This window comes from Chroicocephalus ridibundus, chromosome 3, assembly GCF_963924245.1.
Source record: "Chroicocephalus ridibundus chromosome 3, bChrRid1.1, whole genome shotgun sequence".
NCBI classification, from domain to species: Eukaryota; Metazoa; Chordata; class Aves; order Charadriiformes; family Laridae; genus Chroicocephalus; species Chroicocephalus ridibundus.
Genome location: NC_086286.1, coordinates 40681761 through 40700623, shown reverse-complemented (window position 1 = coordinate 40700623; position 18863 = coordinate 40681761). Strand labels below are relative to the sequence as shown.

General features: G+C 43.1%; 1 protein-coding gene across 1 annotated transcript in view; it reads left to right on the top strand.

Moving 5' to 3' along the window:
- The window catches only part of LOC134512965 (protein ELYS-like), a gene marked incomplete at its 3' end in the record, with an annotated part of 30398 nt that extends 12417 nt beyond the window's left edge, over positions 1 to 17981 (top strand). Inside the window, exons 12-31 of the mRNA XM_063328891.1 lie at positions 86 to 176; positions 265 to 354; positions 517 to 657; positions 1432 to 1536; positions 2308 to 2401; positions 3291 to 3414; positions 3536 to 3592; positions 4470 to 4616; positions 4708 to 4895; positions 5065 to 5209; positions 5304 to 5435; positions 6635 to 6782; positions 6873 to 7023; positions 8489 to 8669; positions 8955 to 9152; positions 10462 to 10682; positions 10970 to 11073; positions 12280 to 12464; positions 14177 to 16019; positions 17950 to 17981. Coding sequence (XP_063184961.1) covers positions 86 to 176; positions 265 to 354; positions 517 to 657; positions 1432 to 1536; positions 2308 to 2401; positions 3291 to 3414; positions 3536 to 3592; positions 4470 to 4616; positions 4708 to 4895; positions 5065 to 5209; positions 5304 to 5435; positions 6635 to 6782; positions 6873 to 7023; positions 8489 to 8669; positions 8955 to 9152; positions 10462 to 10682; positions 10970 to 11073; positions 12280 to 12464; positions 14177 to 16019; positions 17950 to 17981 — 4377 coding nt within the window. The remainder of the gene's footprint in view (positions 1 to 85; positions 177 to 264; positions 355 to 516; positions 658 to 1431; positions 1537 to 2307; positions 2402 to 3290; positions 3415 to 3535; positions 3593 to 4469; positions 4617 to 4707; positions 4896 to 5064; positions 5210 to 5303; positions 5436 to 6634; positions 6783 to 6872; positions 7024 to 8488; positions 8670 to 8954; positions 9153 to 10461; positions 10683 to 10969; positions 11074 to 12279; positions 12465 to 14176; positions 16020 to 17949) is intronic.
- Between the last annotated feature and the right edge of the window lie 882 nt (positions 17982 to 18863).

Here is an 18863-nt window from a genome sequence, read left to right as displayed (position 1 = left end):
ACAGTTAGAAAGAAACATTAACTGTTGATGGTTCACATGGTGCAAGTAGGTAAGATTCTCATTTGAGTTTGTCTGTTACGTTTAGGAGGAGCAGCTGGAAGCAGTATTGTCAGCTGCTGTCCAGACAGGTTCTGTGGGACTTCTGACTGGATGCATTAAACATTGGATATCTGAAGGTAATACTTGGAACGTTGTTTTTTTACGTGGTACCTCTTTGAGTTGGAGCCTGTTGATTCATTTCTTTTTTGTTCTCTTTGTTTAAAGAGCAGCCAAGGTCTGCTGGTAATTTACGGTTTGTTCTTGAGTGGACATGGAACCAAGTGATCTCTACAAAGGAAGAATTTGACCAAATCTGTGAGTACTAGTGTAGTCATTCTGCAAACCTAAAGTCGTTCTTTCTGATTGAGCTTCCTCAGTAATACGCCGCTATAGGATATTGCACGCGGTCCTTGAAGTGCGCCTTGAAACTCTGGAATTGCTCTGTCGGCTAACGATTTAATATTTATTCTTGAAAAGGTGTTCCGCTGTTTGATGGCTCTTGCAACTTCATTGACCCCCAGACATTACGGTCTCTCCAGCGCTGCCAGTTGCTTTTGAGCAACCTTAGCACGGTCTTAAACTGTTTTCTCACAGAAGCACAAGAGCTTACTGAAAAAGGTTTGTAGTAGTGCTACAAAATCTTTGGTATGTTTTATTAAGATTTGGAATTGTGGCAACATGGGCTTTTGTTGTTTCTGAGGATTGGAAGACAGTCACATTTAGCTGGGAGAAGGGGCTTAAAGCTGAGCGCTTGGGACCACCACAAAACACGCATGGAGTTCAGGGCAACAGTTTATGGTGGAGCTCATGCAAGGGGGTGGGGGAGGCTACATCCAGAGAGAAGCTTTGTAGGCAACTGGGCTGAAATTACAGCAACCGAATGTGGTATTGCTGAAAATTATTCCTTTGAGTTCTTAGCTAGCAAGTTCTAGTTGCATGCAGACACCGTGTTGCAAATTGCTAAACAATACGAAGGAAGCTTAAACGAGTAACATGCAAAGTAAGTTACTTGAGTTTCTACAGCTTTTTCTCTTAGAAATGGTTCTTGGCCTATTGAGAAAAGAAAAGAATATCCCTTTGCTATCAGAAGAATCTCTGCTACGTGAGAAACAGATGTCTTATTCCTGCGTGCATTTAGTAGTTCAGGCTTTGGGGTTTTGTTTTTTTTTTTTATTTTAGCCTTTAGTGAGTTTAGTTCTTTATAGGGGTTGCTTTTTGTCTTGGTGGTGATAGTGGTTTTTTTCTTCAAATAAGAAAGCGATACAGCATGAAAAACGCAAAGAGAAAGATTTCTAATGTGCTATTTTTATACTTTTGGTTTAGTAGGATGAAGGGAGTTTTGTGAAAATGAACAGAATTGCATAACGCTAATCATCTCCTGCCTTTGTTCAGGTTTTGCAGACGTGACAAATAAGCAAGCGGTAACCGGCCTCATTTCTTTGTATGCACGAGTGGTCATCTTGTTCTGTCGATCTGGTCTCCTTCCAGAGGGTTTAGGTAAGCGTGACCTGTCATACGTTTGTAGCAAGGCGACCATCCAGTGAGTGACTCCCACGAACGCATGCTTAGCCATGTTTTTGTAACGGTTTCGTCAGGAAGAAGTCATGCTGGTTCAGTGGCAGGGTGTGCTGAAGTTCTGTGGGTGAAGTTGAGATTTTGCTGGGTTGTCAAGTACACGGCGTAGAATGAGGCAGGCAGTTTCTTTCCTGGGTGGATTTTAAGAATAGCAATGGACCCCTGACGTCAAGGCGCTGCTTGTGTCCACAGCTTGAACTACTTGAGATTTTAAACAAAGTACTATTAAACAACAAGTACCGGAATGCTTGTTTTTAGAGTGAGAGCATTACCTGCATGTTTTGAACTTTCTATCAGTTGCTTGAGGAGAAAGTACACCTTGGAAATCCTTCTTTAGTTGGATGGATTAGAAATTCCATTGTCAGCATTAATTGTCTCACAGATGCTCACGCGGCATGTTTAGAAACCATTCCCTTTGAGAACTGGGTGGGTTTTTTTATAGTGAACTTCAGCTTACCCTACATGTTGTGAATGCTGCGTGAACTGTAACCTTGAAACGGCACTTGGGGCAAGAAGGAATTGAGTCTTGTCTCTTAGAGTTCTTTTAGCAAAGGCAGAAAGAGGATTGGCTTCTTTCAGAGTTGGAGGCTTCTTGATGCTTAGCTTGTACGATCTTCTGTCTCTTTAGGCAAAAATTTTCGTTTACAAGTGTGATATGACTGCTTTAACTTGCTTCTACTTTGTTGCCTGTAGATGACGATACGCGTTTGTCGAGACCTTTCTACAATTATCCTCTGATTGAGAGCTACTATACTGGTCAGCGACAGAAACTTGAGCGTTTATCAAGGTAAGAGCTAGAGGAAGACTCTGGAACACTTCCACGGCAAATTCAGAAGTGGAAGGGAATGGCTTTTATCTCAACAGTTGCATGGGCTATGCGTAATGCGGCTGCCAGCAATATTCTTGACTTCAGTGACACGTGTGTTCTGTTGAACAGAGAGGTTACTTTCCTGTGTTAAAACGTTGCTATCTACCTCTGCTTAGTACCACTGGTTGGTATCATCATTTTTCGGGAGTCTACTTTATTCATTGGCTACTGTGTATAATTTCTGACTACTGAAAAAGGCCATGTGATTAGGGCAGGATCAGTCACCTCCATATGACCATATGACCGATTATGACCACATGACCAATAGAGAGTCATAACTTTGTTGGCCTAAGTCCCCTTCTCACAAGTACGTGGTGTGATTTCGTAAGATGGTTGGAGTTACATGGAGTTGGCACGCCTCGCACTCTCCTGGCTGTCGGATAGAAGTCACTTGCTAACGTCAGCTCTCTTTCCTGGACTAGCTGCCTAGCACATAGGCGGCCTGCCTTGGATTAGCCGATAATAGGTTTTTCTTTGGAAATTGTACTGAAAACTGAATAAAGAGCTGACCAAGCTTCGGCGATGGCACTGTGACCAAGAGGCTGCAAGGTGAGTTAAGGTGGAAGCTGCAGGGTAGGAGGTATTGACTTCAAAGTTCATCTTCCTTGGCTTACTTCTCAAGTAACTTACATACAGGCTCGTGTGTTCCTTCGAAGCACAGAGCCGCTAGTGTCCTTTTTCTGCTTTGTGCCATCGGGAGATTAAAGGGCAGGGCTGCAGTCAGCAGAAGACTGGAGGAAAGCCGTTACACCGGGAGGCTGGAATTAGTGTTTAACTCTGTCCAAATCCTTGCTACCTTTTGTTCCAGAGGAAAATGGGACTCGGACTGCTTGATGGTTGATGGAATGGTTTCCCAGTTAGGAGACCAAGTGGAGAAGCTGTGGCGGAGAGATGCAGGAGGAACTGGGAAATACCCGCCTGCCAGTTTGCATGTGAGTGTCCTGTTCACTGAGAACAACAACAAACGGCCGCCCTCCCCGCCAAACCCCACCCAAAAGCCAATGATTTAGGGAAGACAGGCGTTTTTTCAGAACTTTTAATTTTTCATTTCAGGCACTGCTGGATCTCTATTTGCTAGAAAGCATTGAAGAAAACTGCAAACACGCAATTGTATCCTTTCTAGTTATTTTTATTACACCTTCAGGGGATGCACATAAATGTTCTTCAGTGTTGGTCGCCGACCTGTTTCATGACATTTTTTCATTTATGCTTCAAAGACGATGCAAGTGAAAACATTTAGTTTAGCGTTAAGTTGTAGACAGAAGCGCTGTTTTATTTCTTTGTACTGTGGATTTTTGATGACATTTTTCTTAAACGTTTTGTTGCAAAAGTCTTTTCCGATAGGGAGAAAACAGTTTTAGTAATAAGGGTTGAAGATATAAAATGTCCTTAGTTTTTCTCCAAATTTAAACACCGTTTAAAATTTTCTAAAACACCCATGATGGGTTATAAAACAATTTCTGTTTCAGAGCAAAAGGATTTCTAAGAGTGGTTTACCAGTACCGGATTTTTGCTGAAATCACAGGCAGAAACTTAATTTTTAAGCTGCTGAAATACACAGCCTTGCTTTTGCTGTTTGTTGCCTAACCCGCGAGGGGAGCCTAGAGAGCAAGGGGCTTAGAAACGCTTATAGCCCAGAGCTGTCTCGTTAGATGATGTCCCTAAAAACGGACGTCAGAAAGAGAAAATGACGCTACCAATGAGTGACCCGCATACTGGTTTAAATCCAGTTTTAAGCATTCGGAGCTGAGCTGTACTGTAAGGATGCCACAATTTACACTGTTTTATAGACGCTGGACATGAGGGAAAAACCCAACTGTGGAATTTATTTGCTGTAATAATTGAGCGTTGGATGCTCCAATGTTTTGAATGTATTTTCTGCTTCCTACCACTTTTATATTCTTACTTCATTATGTTTTTCTAAAGGTAATGTGATAAACATTTGGTCTTACAAACTGATTAGCCTTAATGAGATACCTGATGTCAGACAATTTACTTGCTGCTGGATATCAAGCGTTCCTTTCCGAGTGAGACAGAAACTTCAATCGACTCCTTCCCAACTGCCTTTGGCATGCCTTGGGGACTTGTTAAGCTTGTTGAAGGTTTTTGGCTTCTCGATCACAATGATTACGAAGTAAGTATGGTAGAGTTGAGTTAGACATACATGGCAGTACAAAGCTATAATCTAGAAAATGATTTTAAAATCCGATCTCTAACTTGTACAGAATTCACTGGCCCTGCTCTTTCATCCCGCTACAATCAAAACCGCATCATGGCAGCACAAGAGAATTATTCAGTCCCTCCTGTGCCAAGGGGAGCATGGGCAAGCCCTCAGATATATCCAGATGATGAATCCATCAGTGTCAAGCAGCGGGGAAGTGCAGCTTCTCCTCACTGTGTTGCTCTCCAATAGGTAAAGAAATACACCCCACCATTTTGTCACGCAAATCTTGTGAAAATGGAGAACAAAGAATAGAAATCATCATCCCCTAAGTTTCCTTTAAACTTTGAGTACAAGACTCTTGGGGCATCTCTTTGGTTATGCTATTAACATGCCTTTACGTCTGAAACATTAATTACAGGTGCATGGTGGAGGCTTGGGGTCTGTTGCACCAACATGCCGCTCAGGCAAACTTAGAAGACCTCTTAAAACACATGTACGAAACGTGCCGGGAGATGGGCCTGATGGAAGACTTGCTGAAGCTGCCTTTCACAGACACCGAACAAGTAAGTGGGAGCAAGGAAAAATGTTCATCGTTCTTTGAAAAGAGAAAAGGCAGAGCCATAACAGATTTTTGGAATGATTTTTTTTTTCTCATAGGAGTGTTTGGAGAAGTTTTTAAGGACCAGTGCTGGTGTTCAGAATCAAGAATTCCTTTTAGTCTACCATCTGCAGCGTGCCAACTACATTGCAGCACTAGAGCTGAATCAGTCCATGAATGTAAATCTTATGGTAAGCGTGAAATTTCTGTTCTGTCAAGCGTGCAAGTTTCTGCTGGGTGTTACTAACTGGTTTTGATAGTACTCAATAAAAATCCTGCTTTGTTTTTTTCATACCAGTCTTTGAAACACTCGGAACAAGTTTCTACACCTTTGGTTACAGCTGAAGCTAAATGTTGACCAATATACGTCACTACTCCAAAGCTACTCTATGAAGCTATACATTAAATGTTACACACCACTGTTGACCCCACTGAGAACAGTTTGTTTGCATCTGAGGAATAAACATGTATCTTTCCCATCAGCCAATCTTACCATTCCGTGATTGAGATACGTATGTTATGCGTGGCTTAGATTACTGGAAGTTGTTTGTGTCACTCCTTCCTGTGGGATGACGAGTAGGTTGTATGTCATCGCTTGTGTCTTGCACGCAACTGTATTCTTCTAGCTGAGAGCAGGCTAGATGCCAATCCACAGGTTAAATTTCTGTGGGTTTTCTTTGTTTTTTTAATTTCTGCGAGTTTCAGTGTGCTCTCCAATTCCACAACTTTCATTTCACGGCTTTTATGACAAAAATTCTTGTCTAACCTCTATTTCTCAAAATAGCCAGATTACATTTTGTGTTACATGAACTTGTGTTCTGGATTTGTGACGCGTTTGCTGTTTTCTGGAATCATAGTTTTCCAGTGACTCAAACTTCTAAGGTGGTTTTGGAAGTCGTAGGTCCTGCATTTGAAAACTGTCATGCGGCCAGGTGGTGTGCGTAGGTCGCTTTTTCTTGCTTGTTTTAATCTTCACATCATGTTGTCCAGGGTAATTTCCAGTTGTCCCGTATATTCAGGGCGCTGGCGTTTCAGGAAGAACAAGGGAAAGCCTGCTATGTAGTAAGTCGTTTGCAAATTGCAGGTGATATCAGAAAATTGCAGGTGATAACAGGTGTTATCAGAAGAAGGTTCTGCAGAGTGCCAGCATTGTTTTAACTTCAAGTTGTAGGCTCTGTTGCTATTCCAGTCTTCCTTCCACTTTGCTAAAAGTACCAGGTGAAATCGGTGTGTGCGGATGGGTAGAACTTGCCGCTGTTCTGTGCAGTGGAGGTGTTTTCCCATACCTGTAGAGGAAATCTGCTCACTAATGCGAAATAGCACGGAGAGGTCTGTGCAAGGAACTTCTTGTAATTAGTTAAAGTTTTGCTTTATGCTTTTCCTTCATCAGAATGATCATGATCCTCGCTTGAGAGAGAGGGCAGTTGCCCGAAATTCTGCATTACCCCAATATGGCAAGATCCTTCCACGAATTCAAAGGAAGCTGGCCGTAGAGAGAGCCAAGCCTTACCATTTGCCTGCGTCGGTCGTAAGAGAAGGTAACTTTTAGGGGGGGAAATATGGTGGAGAACTAACCACCCACCTCTTTGACGGCAGCAGGCTGATATTTTTCCCCTCTTGCTTTCCAGTCTCAAGACCAACGCCATTATCCACAGTAACAAACCCAGCTAATGCAGGACATTTGTGTACTAGAGAAAATTTCCTCAGTGCTGTATTGTGCAAAACTGGAGAAGTCTGGGAAGGAAATGAGCAGGAAACCGGTTTCTCACGAGTTGATAGGTAAGCAGCCCTTTAACAAAGTTTAGTCTTGATCTACGTGTTATAAAGGTCACCTGACTCCGTACCGTTGTCTTGAGGTTATGTGGTCTTTTGTCCTTACTCTCCTGCCTGCAGTGAGGTAGTTGGGTCTCCTTCACTGGAGGTACCCAAAAGGCGCCTGGATGCCAACCTTTGCAGCCTGCTCCAGGAGAAAGTTCTCTCAAGTGTGCAAGCTTCTGTTAGGTGTTACTAACTGGTTTTGCTAGTTCTCAATAAAAATCGTCCTGTATTTTTTGTACTATCCATTGAAACACTAGGAATAAGTTTCTACACCTTTGCTTACAGCTGAAGCTAAATGTTGAACAAAATATGGCACTACTCCAAAGCTACTCTATGAAGCTATTCAATGTTACACACCATTGACGACCCCACTTAAAACAGTTTCTTTGCAACTGAGCAATAAATACACGTCTTCTTACTCAGACAGCCTTACCATTCAGTTGCTCAGATACGTTATGTTGTGTGCCAGAAGGAAGGTGCACCTGACTAAAGCCTTGTTTGGCTTTTTGCACATTCAACATATTACATTTAAGAATCAATACTTCATAAGTACTGTGTGGAGAGACAGTTTTTCTGCTATGGTAATCTCATTTATGCAAATACATATATGTTTACATTCTGGGAAGTGTGTTTACAGGCTTTTAGGTAGCTGAAACTAAGACTATGATTACCATCAAGGTATGGGCGTACAGATACTGATAGACTTGATTGTGGGATCAAATAGTCCTGTTTTACCACCTCCTGCCCAGTGTCTGCTTTGTTTCTGCCCTTTTTGCTTAAAATTTGGCAGAGTTATAAAGAGCAGGAAGGAGGCTCGTAGTTGTCAGATGACTTTCCTATGAGTGGCGTGGTCAAATGAACTTGAGTTCCGGTACGTGTGGACTTCAGGGGAATGACAGTCAGTTACATTTTCCTTTTAATTCTAGACCTCGAGCTACAGGACCACCAGCCATAACACATCCTCTCCCTGGTGCAGAGTGGCGCGATGCATTTGTTGGGACGCCAGTTACGAAATCTTCATGGAAGCGTTCCAGCTATAGTACATCCACAGAATGAATGCTTCCAAAAGGCCAACTTAGGGACACAACTAAGTGGAGAATTGGAAGTGGTCCCAGCGCAGAAATGTAGATACATTTTCTTCTGGCATGGGACTTACATGCCTCGTGCAGCTTGAAATGGGATTACTCTTGCCTCAGAGGCAGTGATTTGGGAAATTAAGTGTGAAATGTAGAGAAATAATTACAAAAAGGAAATGCCTGTAACTTCTTCCTGGGCCTGATACATCACCTGAACAGCTGAGGGCTTACCCATATTTCTTGTTGATTGAATGTTTTTGTGCTGTGTCATGTCAGATTTCTCGAACGCAGCATGAGCTTGCCCCCATTGATTTATCTGTTTTCCTCTTTTAAATCGTGTCTCTTAACAGGTTGCCTGATTTGATGGTCCATCCCGTTCCTTCATGTTCTGCAGCACAGTCACCGTGCAGAGCTTCCACTTCGTTCATGCCATCCAGCCCACCGAGATCAAATATGCATGGTTCCACCTCACAAAATAATTTTTCAGGAGGCTCAGAGCTGAATTTACTTACCACTCCTCCTGTGGTTAAGGTTTGTATTAAAAAAACCAACGCAACACACCAGTGACAACCAACCAAACCAAAAGCTTGTAGACATAAAAAGCTTTTTTATCGTTATATAAAGCTTGTAGACATAAAAAGCTTTTTTATCGTTAAGGTTTTCGTACCTCTGGAAAAAGAGCAGTGCAGAGGCTAAACATCCTCTCTGCTGGTACAAACTCGGTTTGTAATTTAAACTCTTACTTTTGACAAGGGAAGCCTTCTGTTTTGAACATTTAATGGGTTTTAAATTAAGTGCTTTTATTTCTTTTCCTAGAGAGCTAAAGTTTTGGCCACATCTGCTTCTGGTGTTCCTGGGTTTACTCCTCGGTCTGTTCTCAGATCCAGCCTTCGCACCACTCCCCTAGCTACTCCCTCCGCGTCTCCGGGACGATCGGTCACTCCTCCTTTACGAGCAAAGGAGCCTAGGATATCATTCAGGGAGGAGAACTCGAATGCAGCGTGGACTGTTGGGGTAAGTTGGGCTGCAGTGAGTGATCTTTTTCCAGTTAAAGTCTTTATAGACTGTGTTTGGATTTGGATTTTTATAGAGTTTGCCTGCCTCCTTAAATTGAGACCTGGAATTGCACATCAGAATGGCAGACTTGAATTTGGTCCTAAACGGCTGTGTTAGACCTTCTGTAGCATCACCTGCCTGCAGGAACACCTTCATAATACATACCAGTGATCTTGGTGGTTTTTACTCAAGTGTCGTTAGGAGCTGTGAGTGTTCCCGATTGCTAGTTCAGCTTCCTGCTAAACCTTATGAAGGGGTGGTATGGCAGGCAGGAAAGGAATATAGATTGAGCCAGGTGTTTGGGTTTGTTAAACTTGGTGAATTAAACACCTTTGAAAGCAGCGTAGTCATGAGCTGCATTACCTTCTAGTCTCTCTTTTTGCAAGGCTGGATTTACTAAAGGGACGTTAAAAACAGACCCCGGATGAAGAGAGCTGTAGCGCTGTCTGTTCTCCAGCCCTCAGGTGCTCAGTTTTGCTTCTTGCCTTGCACCAGGGGTAGCATTCGGATAGTGGTCAAAGGAAGTTGGTGCACCTGAAAGTTGTCCCCTTCCCCTCCTCCTTTTATTCTCTCGCTTGGATTCCCTCATTCAGCTCGTCCTGCAGTTGTCGAAGTAACGTACCAAAATCAGGGGCAGAACAGGGGCACGTGCTAGTGTCTACACATACGAGCTTTCCGTACAGGTACTAACAAATTGTCACAGTCAGTTTTTATTATACCTTTTATTGCCTGTTACAAAGAGCTACTCAATTATAGCAAGAGGCTCCCTCTCCTCTACAAAGTTCTTACTGATACTGTAGCGTGAGCACATGAATTTCCTCGTTCCATGCTCCGGGCATAGTGAAGAGTGGAATATTTGAGCGGTGCATCCAAGTTGAAAAATGCAAAGGTAAAGAAAGAGAAATCTTGAGTTATGATTTTAGGTACGTAAAGCTCCTGCTCTTCTTGAAGAGACAGCAGTGAACCCAATGAACCGCCCTGAGATGACAGTATAAGCGATCTCTTTCAAGACTCACTCCATCCTAATCCCCCAAGGTCGTGGAAACTCAATGAGGCGTCAAAAGCATGCTTAATTGTGACAGCTGGCTTCAAAGGCTAACGTAGTGCCAGAATAAGAATTAATTTTGTAGCACCTTGATTAAGCTGACACTTGTAATCCTTATACTGTATATCAGTTTGTTTTTCCTTTTTTTTTATTTCTTGCTTTGACAAAGGGCATTTGCGTGTTACTGATTGTCAATTTTATTTTTTTGGAAAAAAAAAAAAGGTGACAGAAGATGCTAAAGTGCTGTCTGGACCTTCGTCTGAGCATCATCATCGTGGAGTGGTGGAGGATGCTTGGTCGGAAAGTAGAGCTAAACCAACTCTGTTGACTCTGAGCAATCCCGAGGATGATCGTGCTGAAACGGAAGAGTCTTCAGAAAGCATACCTGGAGATGGTTTGGAGAAAATGGATGTCAGCAAAGAAAATAGTAACATCTCTGCCAGGTCAGACCAAACGACTTTGGAGTAGCTTTTAAAGTTACACCTGAGGTTCCTGTAACATAAGCGGGTTTATTTGGGGGTTTGAATACTTTCTGGCAGTGTTTTATACACTTAATTTCTATTTTCTCTGCGTGCTCAATTAGCATCTATTTGTTTATGGAAAGGGAAGCCCTTTTCTCACCAGATGCTTTAAAAGCTGCAGCTGCTTTTTGAGAGAATGTTAGTCATTTGTAAAGTTGTGCAAGGTTTGTTTTGAAGCTTAACGAGGCATTTCTCTTTTTCTGTTCAAGAAGTGAAACAAACTACCAGGAGTCCAAAATGTCCTCTTCGTCCGAAGAAAAAGCCATAGCAGTTGCACCAAATGCACAGCTTTCTGCATCCCCGGAGACAGACGGTGAGTGTACGTACAGTGCGTTGGAGCTGTTATGTGAGTTGAGGTAGCTGGACTCCTGAAGTAAAATGTGTAGTCGGCCATACCACTAGAGGTGTCTCAGACTGAGGTAGTACTAGCATGTTACTGCCAACTTTCATTGAACTGTAGAGAAAAAACCCTCCTCAAACAAAGTCCTTGTAGAAGGCGCATAGCGAATGTTCCAGTTCTTGATAAAGATATTGAGAAAACTGGTAGAATTTAAAATATTAGAGGGAGAGATCAGTATTTATTTGGCTGTTGTGCACCACTACTAATTTGTGTGGTATGGGATTGTTGTGGTTTAACCCCAGCCAGCAACTAGGCCCACGCGGCCGCTGGCTCACTCCCCCCAGCAGGGTAGGGAGAAGAGGGGACAGAAAAAACCCTCGTGGGTTGAGAAAAAGACAGTTTAATAGAACAGTAACAGAAGAGGAAAGTCATAATAATGGTGGTAATAATAATTATTATGGTAACAGGGTATACAAGATAAAACGATACAATACCCGATGACCCGTACCCAGCCTGTCCTGAGCAGTGATCGCGGATCCCTGCCCGCCCCTCCGCCCCAGCCAACCCCCATTTATGTACTGAGCATGACGCCTGTGGTATGGAATATCCCCCTGGTGGTGCCTATGGTCCCTCAGCTTCTCTGGGAAGCTGAAAAAGTCCATGACCAATATAAACATTAGCTAGCAACAACTGAAACAGTCGGTGTTATCTACATTCCTCAACATTCTTCTCATACCAAATCCAAAAGACAGCAGCTACTAGAAAGAAAATTAAGCCCGTCTGGCTGAAACCAGGACAGGGATCTGCTGCTTGAGTTCCTGCGTTAAAAGATGATGCATCCTCGGGGTTCAGGCTGTGAAGAAGAGCTCGCTATGAGTGTGCCTTTCCAGCCCCCCTTTCCTCTCTTGTTGTTCTTCTCTATGGAATTGCCAGCTGATTTTCCTTTTCCTCTTTTTTCTTTTTCCTTTTTTTTTTTTTCAGTATTTTTTTTTAATTTATTGTGGGGCTGCCTCTTTCACCAGGTAGATAGTTCTGGCTTCTAGTTTTTGGAGGAAGCCCAATATAGGTGGCAGGACGGAGACTACCATTGTTGGCTCCTGCTCCGTCTGTTACTTCTTGTTGCTTACAACTGTGTCATTTATACAGCAGTTGAGTTTAAATTATAAAAATCTCTTCCAGCTGTGATAAGTATCCTTGACAGTGAGGACATGGTCAGTACTCATTCAGAAAATCGCCTCGAGGGGAAGTGTGTGGATTTACCTGAAGACCAGAACCAGGAAGCAGCTGAAGTTGAAGAAAATGTTCCTTTTCTGCAGGAAGAAATAACTCTTTCTCTCAATCTTCCTAAAACTGAGGAAACGACTGTAAGTAAACTCTTTTCCCATTTTCTACAAAATAGAAAACGCTTTGCAAGTGTTGAGGACAGTCCCATCTTACTGACAATTAGAAGGCACACAAAACCATCTGTGTTTCTTTAGCTGGTCAACACAAGTGAAAACCTCATTCCATAAGGGCAGATCGCTTTTTCTGCTGTGCATTTTCTGCTCCTGTAGCACCAAATAGAACCTGTCAAAACTTGGGCCTTTGAGAGCTGTAGAAGGACAAACAAATGTCTAAACTATTTTTTAAAATAACCATGCATTCATTTGGTTTCCTGGAACGTAAACATTTCTTATTTGACTTAACAAAGTAGTAGTTTAATTGTTAAAGATGATACAAAAAGTTGGGGAGTGCAGCTTGTTGATGCTGGGGGCCGTTTACGAAAGGACAAAATGATGCGGGAACCAAACTCATTTTCAGAATGATTTAGGTGCTTGGATCCTTTCCTCTCTCTTCCTTATTAACATAAACAGAAATCCCAGCAGTGAGTTCATTTCAGTGTCAAGATATTTCCAGCTACTCCAGGTACTTCAAGCTCTTTTTTTTTTTTTTTTTTTAAGTACAACAGCATTTTTTTGCAACATCTCCACTTCGTAAAAGAGGACTTTTTAAAGGTTGTTCACGTGGAGTGAAAATTAGCACTGGTGATTCTCTAGTTGTCCCATTATTCTTTCTTCTGCTGGGGCTGCTGAGTTCTTTAGGGGACATCCACAATGAATCCACGTACCATGCAGAGCATACTGTCAATTTCCTGTAGGATTGTAGTCACAGGAATTAGCAATAGTTAGGAGTGAAATACAGACTGAAAGGTAGGGGTACCACAAATAGATTGGTCTTAAGTAAGAGAAAATGCGTTTCGGTGTCCCAGATTGCAGAGGAAGTTAAACAGGCAGTCACTGATGTAGCTCGTCTGGGCTTTGGGATTTAGGACAACGCTGTAGAGAAGATGGTTCTAGACTTGGGAAACTTAGGGCAAACTGCTTACCGCTTTCTTGTTCATAGAGTTGTAAGCATAAAAGGAAAGTTTATGCAGACTGGTATTTCTTGGATTTAGTTTTGAAGCATGGCGCGTTGCTATAATATGATGCTTTAGCAACTTTTGACAAAGCAGGAGGCAAGAAAATGAGCAGGTTCTATGGAGACTGGGGACTGCTCTTGAGGGGTTTCTTCCTTCTGCCGGTGTTGGCTAGCTCTACAACTTAGAGGGCTGGGAAAAGATCTTTACACGTGGATTAAATTATCTTGACCATCTGAGTCCCTGGAAATACGTAACAGATACTGCTTTTGTTCTCACCATAAAAACACGAGGTGGAGCTATTTAGAATATGCTGTGTTGTCTCAGGCAATCCAAGCGGCTCCTTAGAGTGCAGGGTTGAGCTGTCGGATGTGAGGGCTGGCCAGTTTGACAAAGTGTTGCCGACTGGAACTTTCAGCTTTTCTCTCATCGCTGCCTTTTACCCTGTTAGATGGTAAATGGAGCACGCGATGGCGTACACTGAACACTCTCTTCTCTGTCCCTTAAACACAGAAGCTGTCATCGGTAGCAGGGAGTACACTGTATGTTTCTGACTTTACACCCAGCAGTGATCCGAAAGGAAAAGCAGCATTTCACTGTCCTCGGTTTCGTCTGGGTCAGTTTGAAGTCGGTCTCTTTGGTAATGACTATTGCATTAACAGGCATTTTTTTTAACTTTAGGTGATTGAAGACAGTGGGGTTAAGGCACAAATCTCTGAAGAGGCACCGGAAACACCACCCTATAGTGAACGACATCCATCAGGCAATCTTCCATACACCTGTGATCCTATAGAGCAGCAGTTTGCATGTGATTTGCCTGACGATAAAGATGGTGAATGTGATGCAGCTGAGGGAGATGGAGAGCTTTTTATATCTCAGAGTAATTTTACTTTAGTCTTGGAAGAAGAAGGTGGTGAAGGGGAGATGGGAGACCCTACACTAGGAGATGCTTCTAAGCCGGCTGGCGCAACAACAGAGGAGAAACCTGTGAACAGTTTAGGAAATACTGAAAACCAAGAACATGTTACAAACTCAGCGTCCACTGTAACTAATGATCAGGAATCTCAAAATATTGTAGAGTCGCTTCCATATGTGCCTGAACCCATTAAGGTGGCTATTGCTGAGAACTTACTGGATGTAATCAAAGACACAAGAAGTAAAGAATTCACGTCTGAAGTTGTAGAACAATCTATTCATGAAACCATAGGAAAAAAGGGAACTAGATTCCAGAAGGCCAGAGCTCCTTTAACAACTGTGCCAGAAGGAGTGGAAGATGAAACCAGCATCCATCAAGTGGAGTATGTTAGCACTCCTAGAACACGCACAAGGGGACAACTGAGTAGAAGTTTAAGTATTCCATCTGCAGGTGCTCAGCAACTTCTGAAGGCAGATAAACCGTTTCTGGTTGGACTGTCTCCTCGGAGAAGTACCAGGCGAGCCAAAGAAGCCCCTGAGACTTCTGGTCTTCAAACAGAAGAAAATGCTCAAGGTGAGCAAACACCTGTGATGCCTGTTACTCCTAGGAGAGGTAGGAAGCCTAAAGTGACTAACGTACAGAAAGTAGAAAGCAGCCATTCTGACGGACAAACATTGTCCGTCAGTACGCAGTCCATAGCCGTTACTCCAAGAAGAGGATTAAGGAGAGCAAAGGAAGCTATGTCTGAAGTCTTGGAAGAAGAGGCTATTGAGGAAACGTCTCTCTCTGAGGGTAGCATTACTGCTTCTGCTGCTTCCAAGAGGACTAGAGGAGGAAAAAGTTCAGCAGGAGATCAAGGACCTGGCCAGGCTGACCCTGATCATAAGGTAAAACCAGCCGTCAGTCCCAGCAGAAGGGCAGGAAAACTGAAGGGCATTAATTCACAATTTACTGAAAGTATTGTCAAGGACCAAGAGGCGCAGTCTAGTGACCAAGTCCTTTTACCTGTGCCAACTAAAAGAGGCAGAAGAAGAAAGATGAGTTCATCAGAAGTTTCAGAAAATTCTGACCTTGATCTGTCTAAATCGTCACTTCCTCAAACAGAATTTAAACTTCCTGTGACTCCTAGAAGAAGTGCTAGGAAGGGGGCCCAAAATCTCTTGGCAGAGACACAATCTCTCTCTACTCGGGAAGGCATACGTTCAGGCGGGAAGGTGGAAATCCTTGCTACTCCCAGGAGAAGTACCAGAAGAGTTCCACATGCTAAGCCAGAAAAAACGGATACTCATGAGCAAACACCTGCACAGCCAAAGGAGGAATTAACCCCACCCAGGACGGCAGTAAGGACAGGGCGTCGGGGCAGAAAGAGACGAGCAGTGTTGGAGGAGAGCACGGGGGAGGGGGCCTTCCCCCAGGGACCTGGTGGCAGTCCTTTGCTGCTTGAAGACTTAAATCCATCAGGACGTGATGAAACATCAAGAACTTCAACAGATCGCGTTATGAGCACCAGATCCCGCAAAACTGCCGTGCATCAGAAACTGCCTGTTGAGGAAAATGCGTCCTTCCTTTTCTCCCCTCCTCTCACAAAGCTGACAAAGAAATGTAAAGGTAGGAGCATTATGTTTATACGCAAAATAGGGGATATTGCTGTTTTGTAAACCACAGAAAACAGACTGTGAGGACGGCTTTTAAGCGTTGTAAAGAATCTAACCATACAAAAAAAATTGGGGAGGAGATGATTCATCTGTTTTCTGAACTCTACGTGACTGGCTGGCTAGTGGTGGAGGAGGCTGATCTGAGTAGAGTAATATGAAATTTAATCTGAATTTTTATCATGAGCTTAATTTCTACCTGTTTCAAAAACCGGAGGGTATCTGGTAATATGTGATTGACATCTCTTCCCCACACTGGAGAAACAAAGGGGACATGCTTCCAAAATCCTGTTCAGTTTTTAACTTAAAATGAGCTGCGTCTTGTAACAAACTATCCAGCTGTTTAATGATGTGACTGTTTTCCATGGACATATACTTTGGTAGTGAAGTTACTGCGCATTGGGCTCTTTGTATTAGAGTACATGATAAGAAGAACTCTTTTGAGATGTTTAAGGATTGCTGATGCCTCTTGAGCGCAATATCTTTGATTACCTAAGTGTAGGTAAAATCACTGCACCGCATTATTTTTGTTTCACTATGTACTGCCAAAGAATGGATCCTAAGAGGCAGTAACTAGGGGAAAAATACCTCCACATTGAGTGTTTATGAACCTGATTGGACCTTTTATTTCAGGCGGCTATTGTGCTTTTGATTATCAGCTGCAATTTAATGTCACTGTCCTTTATGTCTAGTGTCCGTGTATGCTAACAGTGCATTGTGGTTTTAGCTGGAGAAGCAGACCGTTCTGTGCAGCTTAAGGATTTGGACCCGGACCTGTCTTCTCAATTTGTCTTTTCGCCTCCTCTTTTGAGGTCCAGGAGAAAAATTGTCCATGATAGGAAAGGCCAAGTGGGTGCTACTCTTTGCAATGATGGCGTGCTCTCGAATTTATATAAATTATTGTAAAATTTCATAAACAAACGGTCTTCAATAAGTAACTCCATATGGAGTGTTATTTCCTCCGTCAATGCAGTTTTTTATTTTATAGTAAGACTTCATACATTTATATAATATGTAAATACAAGTTATTTTAGGATTGTTAAATAAAAATGTATACTTCACAACATGCTTACTGTCTGATAGCTTTTTGAGGGAACATAGGGTTGAATGGCCTTTATAGGTCAGAAATGTTAATGTTGGTTTGCAAGAGTGTTTAAAGCCTTCGAAAGTGAGGCCAAAAGCTTTTTAAGCTTTTTAAAGTTTGCTTAGAACTCCTTTAACAAGTAATCGTGTAAAATGTACTAGTGTAAATTTTATAAATGATTTTTGACCTTCTGGCACAAATAATTGGGCTTACAATACAAAATGATAATTCCTTACATTCACAGTTAAGTTGCATTGTATCGAAGTCAGAATGTAAACAATTGTATTTTAAGCTGTGCAATATTTTTATATTTTTATATTCAGTTTTCTATTGGAACCTAAAGAGGGAGGGGCTAGGAAAGGCCAAGTGGGTGCTACTCTTTGCAATGATGGCGTGCTCTCCTGTCATTCCACCTTACGAAACCACGCTCTTACGGTCTTTAGTTCCCCATAGAAGGCAGGAGTGGGTCAGACGACGAGTAAAGAGAACGTCTTGTTTCTGGCCGTGTTTTCCGGTTCCTTCTGGAAAACCGTCTGGGGAGAGTTGCCTCTTAAAATCAGGGCGTGGGGGCGCTCAAAAAGCTCACGCAAATACTGAGTGAGAATGCTTGGGACAGTCTGGTAAGGAACGAAAGCAAAAGGAAGCTTGTTTCTCTATGTTTTCTGCCTTGACCCTATCTTCAAAGAAGCCCATAAATAATTCTTTGGCATCGATTTTGTAATTCCAACATTGCAAAACGTTTTCCTCTACTGAATACTGTTGGTAATCAAAAAATCAATTTGATACTTCTCTTTCTTTTCAGGACCACAAGAAAAGGAGGCTCTTGGTCACCTCCACCGGTGGAAATAAAATTCGTCTCTCCTTTTGGAAGTGCACTGGATAAAGCCATGCATCGTATTGCAAGAATATGCCCGGTGTGCAAATATGTCTGAGGATAACCGAGCAGTTTAATCCCCCATCAGAACTTCCCCTTGTGGAACGCTACTCTCAGGCTTGTTATTTCAATAAAATTGTTTGCTGCAATTTCATCAGTTCCCATGTAACCACTCGTAAATAGCTTTGTTGTTGATTTCTGGTGGGGAAAACAAGCTACGGGCAGAAACCAATCCATAGGGTCTCACGAGTCATTTACTTCTTATCCGTAGTCTTACTGGTACAGAACAGGTTTCTTTTTGGCATTGGTGAACTTAATACTGCGAAGCTTAAAGCTTGATGCCGGTGTCTGCCAAGTAGCGAAGGGTTGTTACAAATCTGCTGAGCCGGGGCTTCGTCCTTCCTGGCGGCAGGAGCCCGGCCTGGTGCACCCCAGACCTGGGGGTGTCTCTGTCCCAGACCCTTGGATGCGGCTGCTGCTTTCCCGTTTGCAGGCCAGTAGCAAGGCTGAGGGTGCACCACACACATGCACGACAGCAACGCGGCTGGCTACGCAGGCTGCCAGAGACGGGGCCGTGCCTTTACCACCTGCCATCTTGCACTGGGGCAGCTCACAGAAAGCCGCCTCTCTGGCTTGTTGCAGTTGAAGCTCACGAGTGACACCAGAGGCATGCTGTCACTCTGCAGGTTCCCCCACGCAGCCACATTTGCAGAGCCCCAGAGGATCAGCAGAGCCTTGAGCCCAGCTGTCGTCTGTGCCCCAACTCTGGGCTCCGTCTCTCACCTCTGGCTGAGACACCGCATCTTTCCAGAGATGGCTTTTCCTCCTGCTCACTGGCTAGC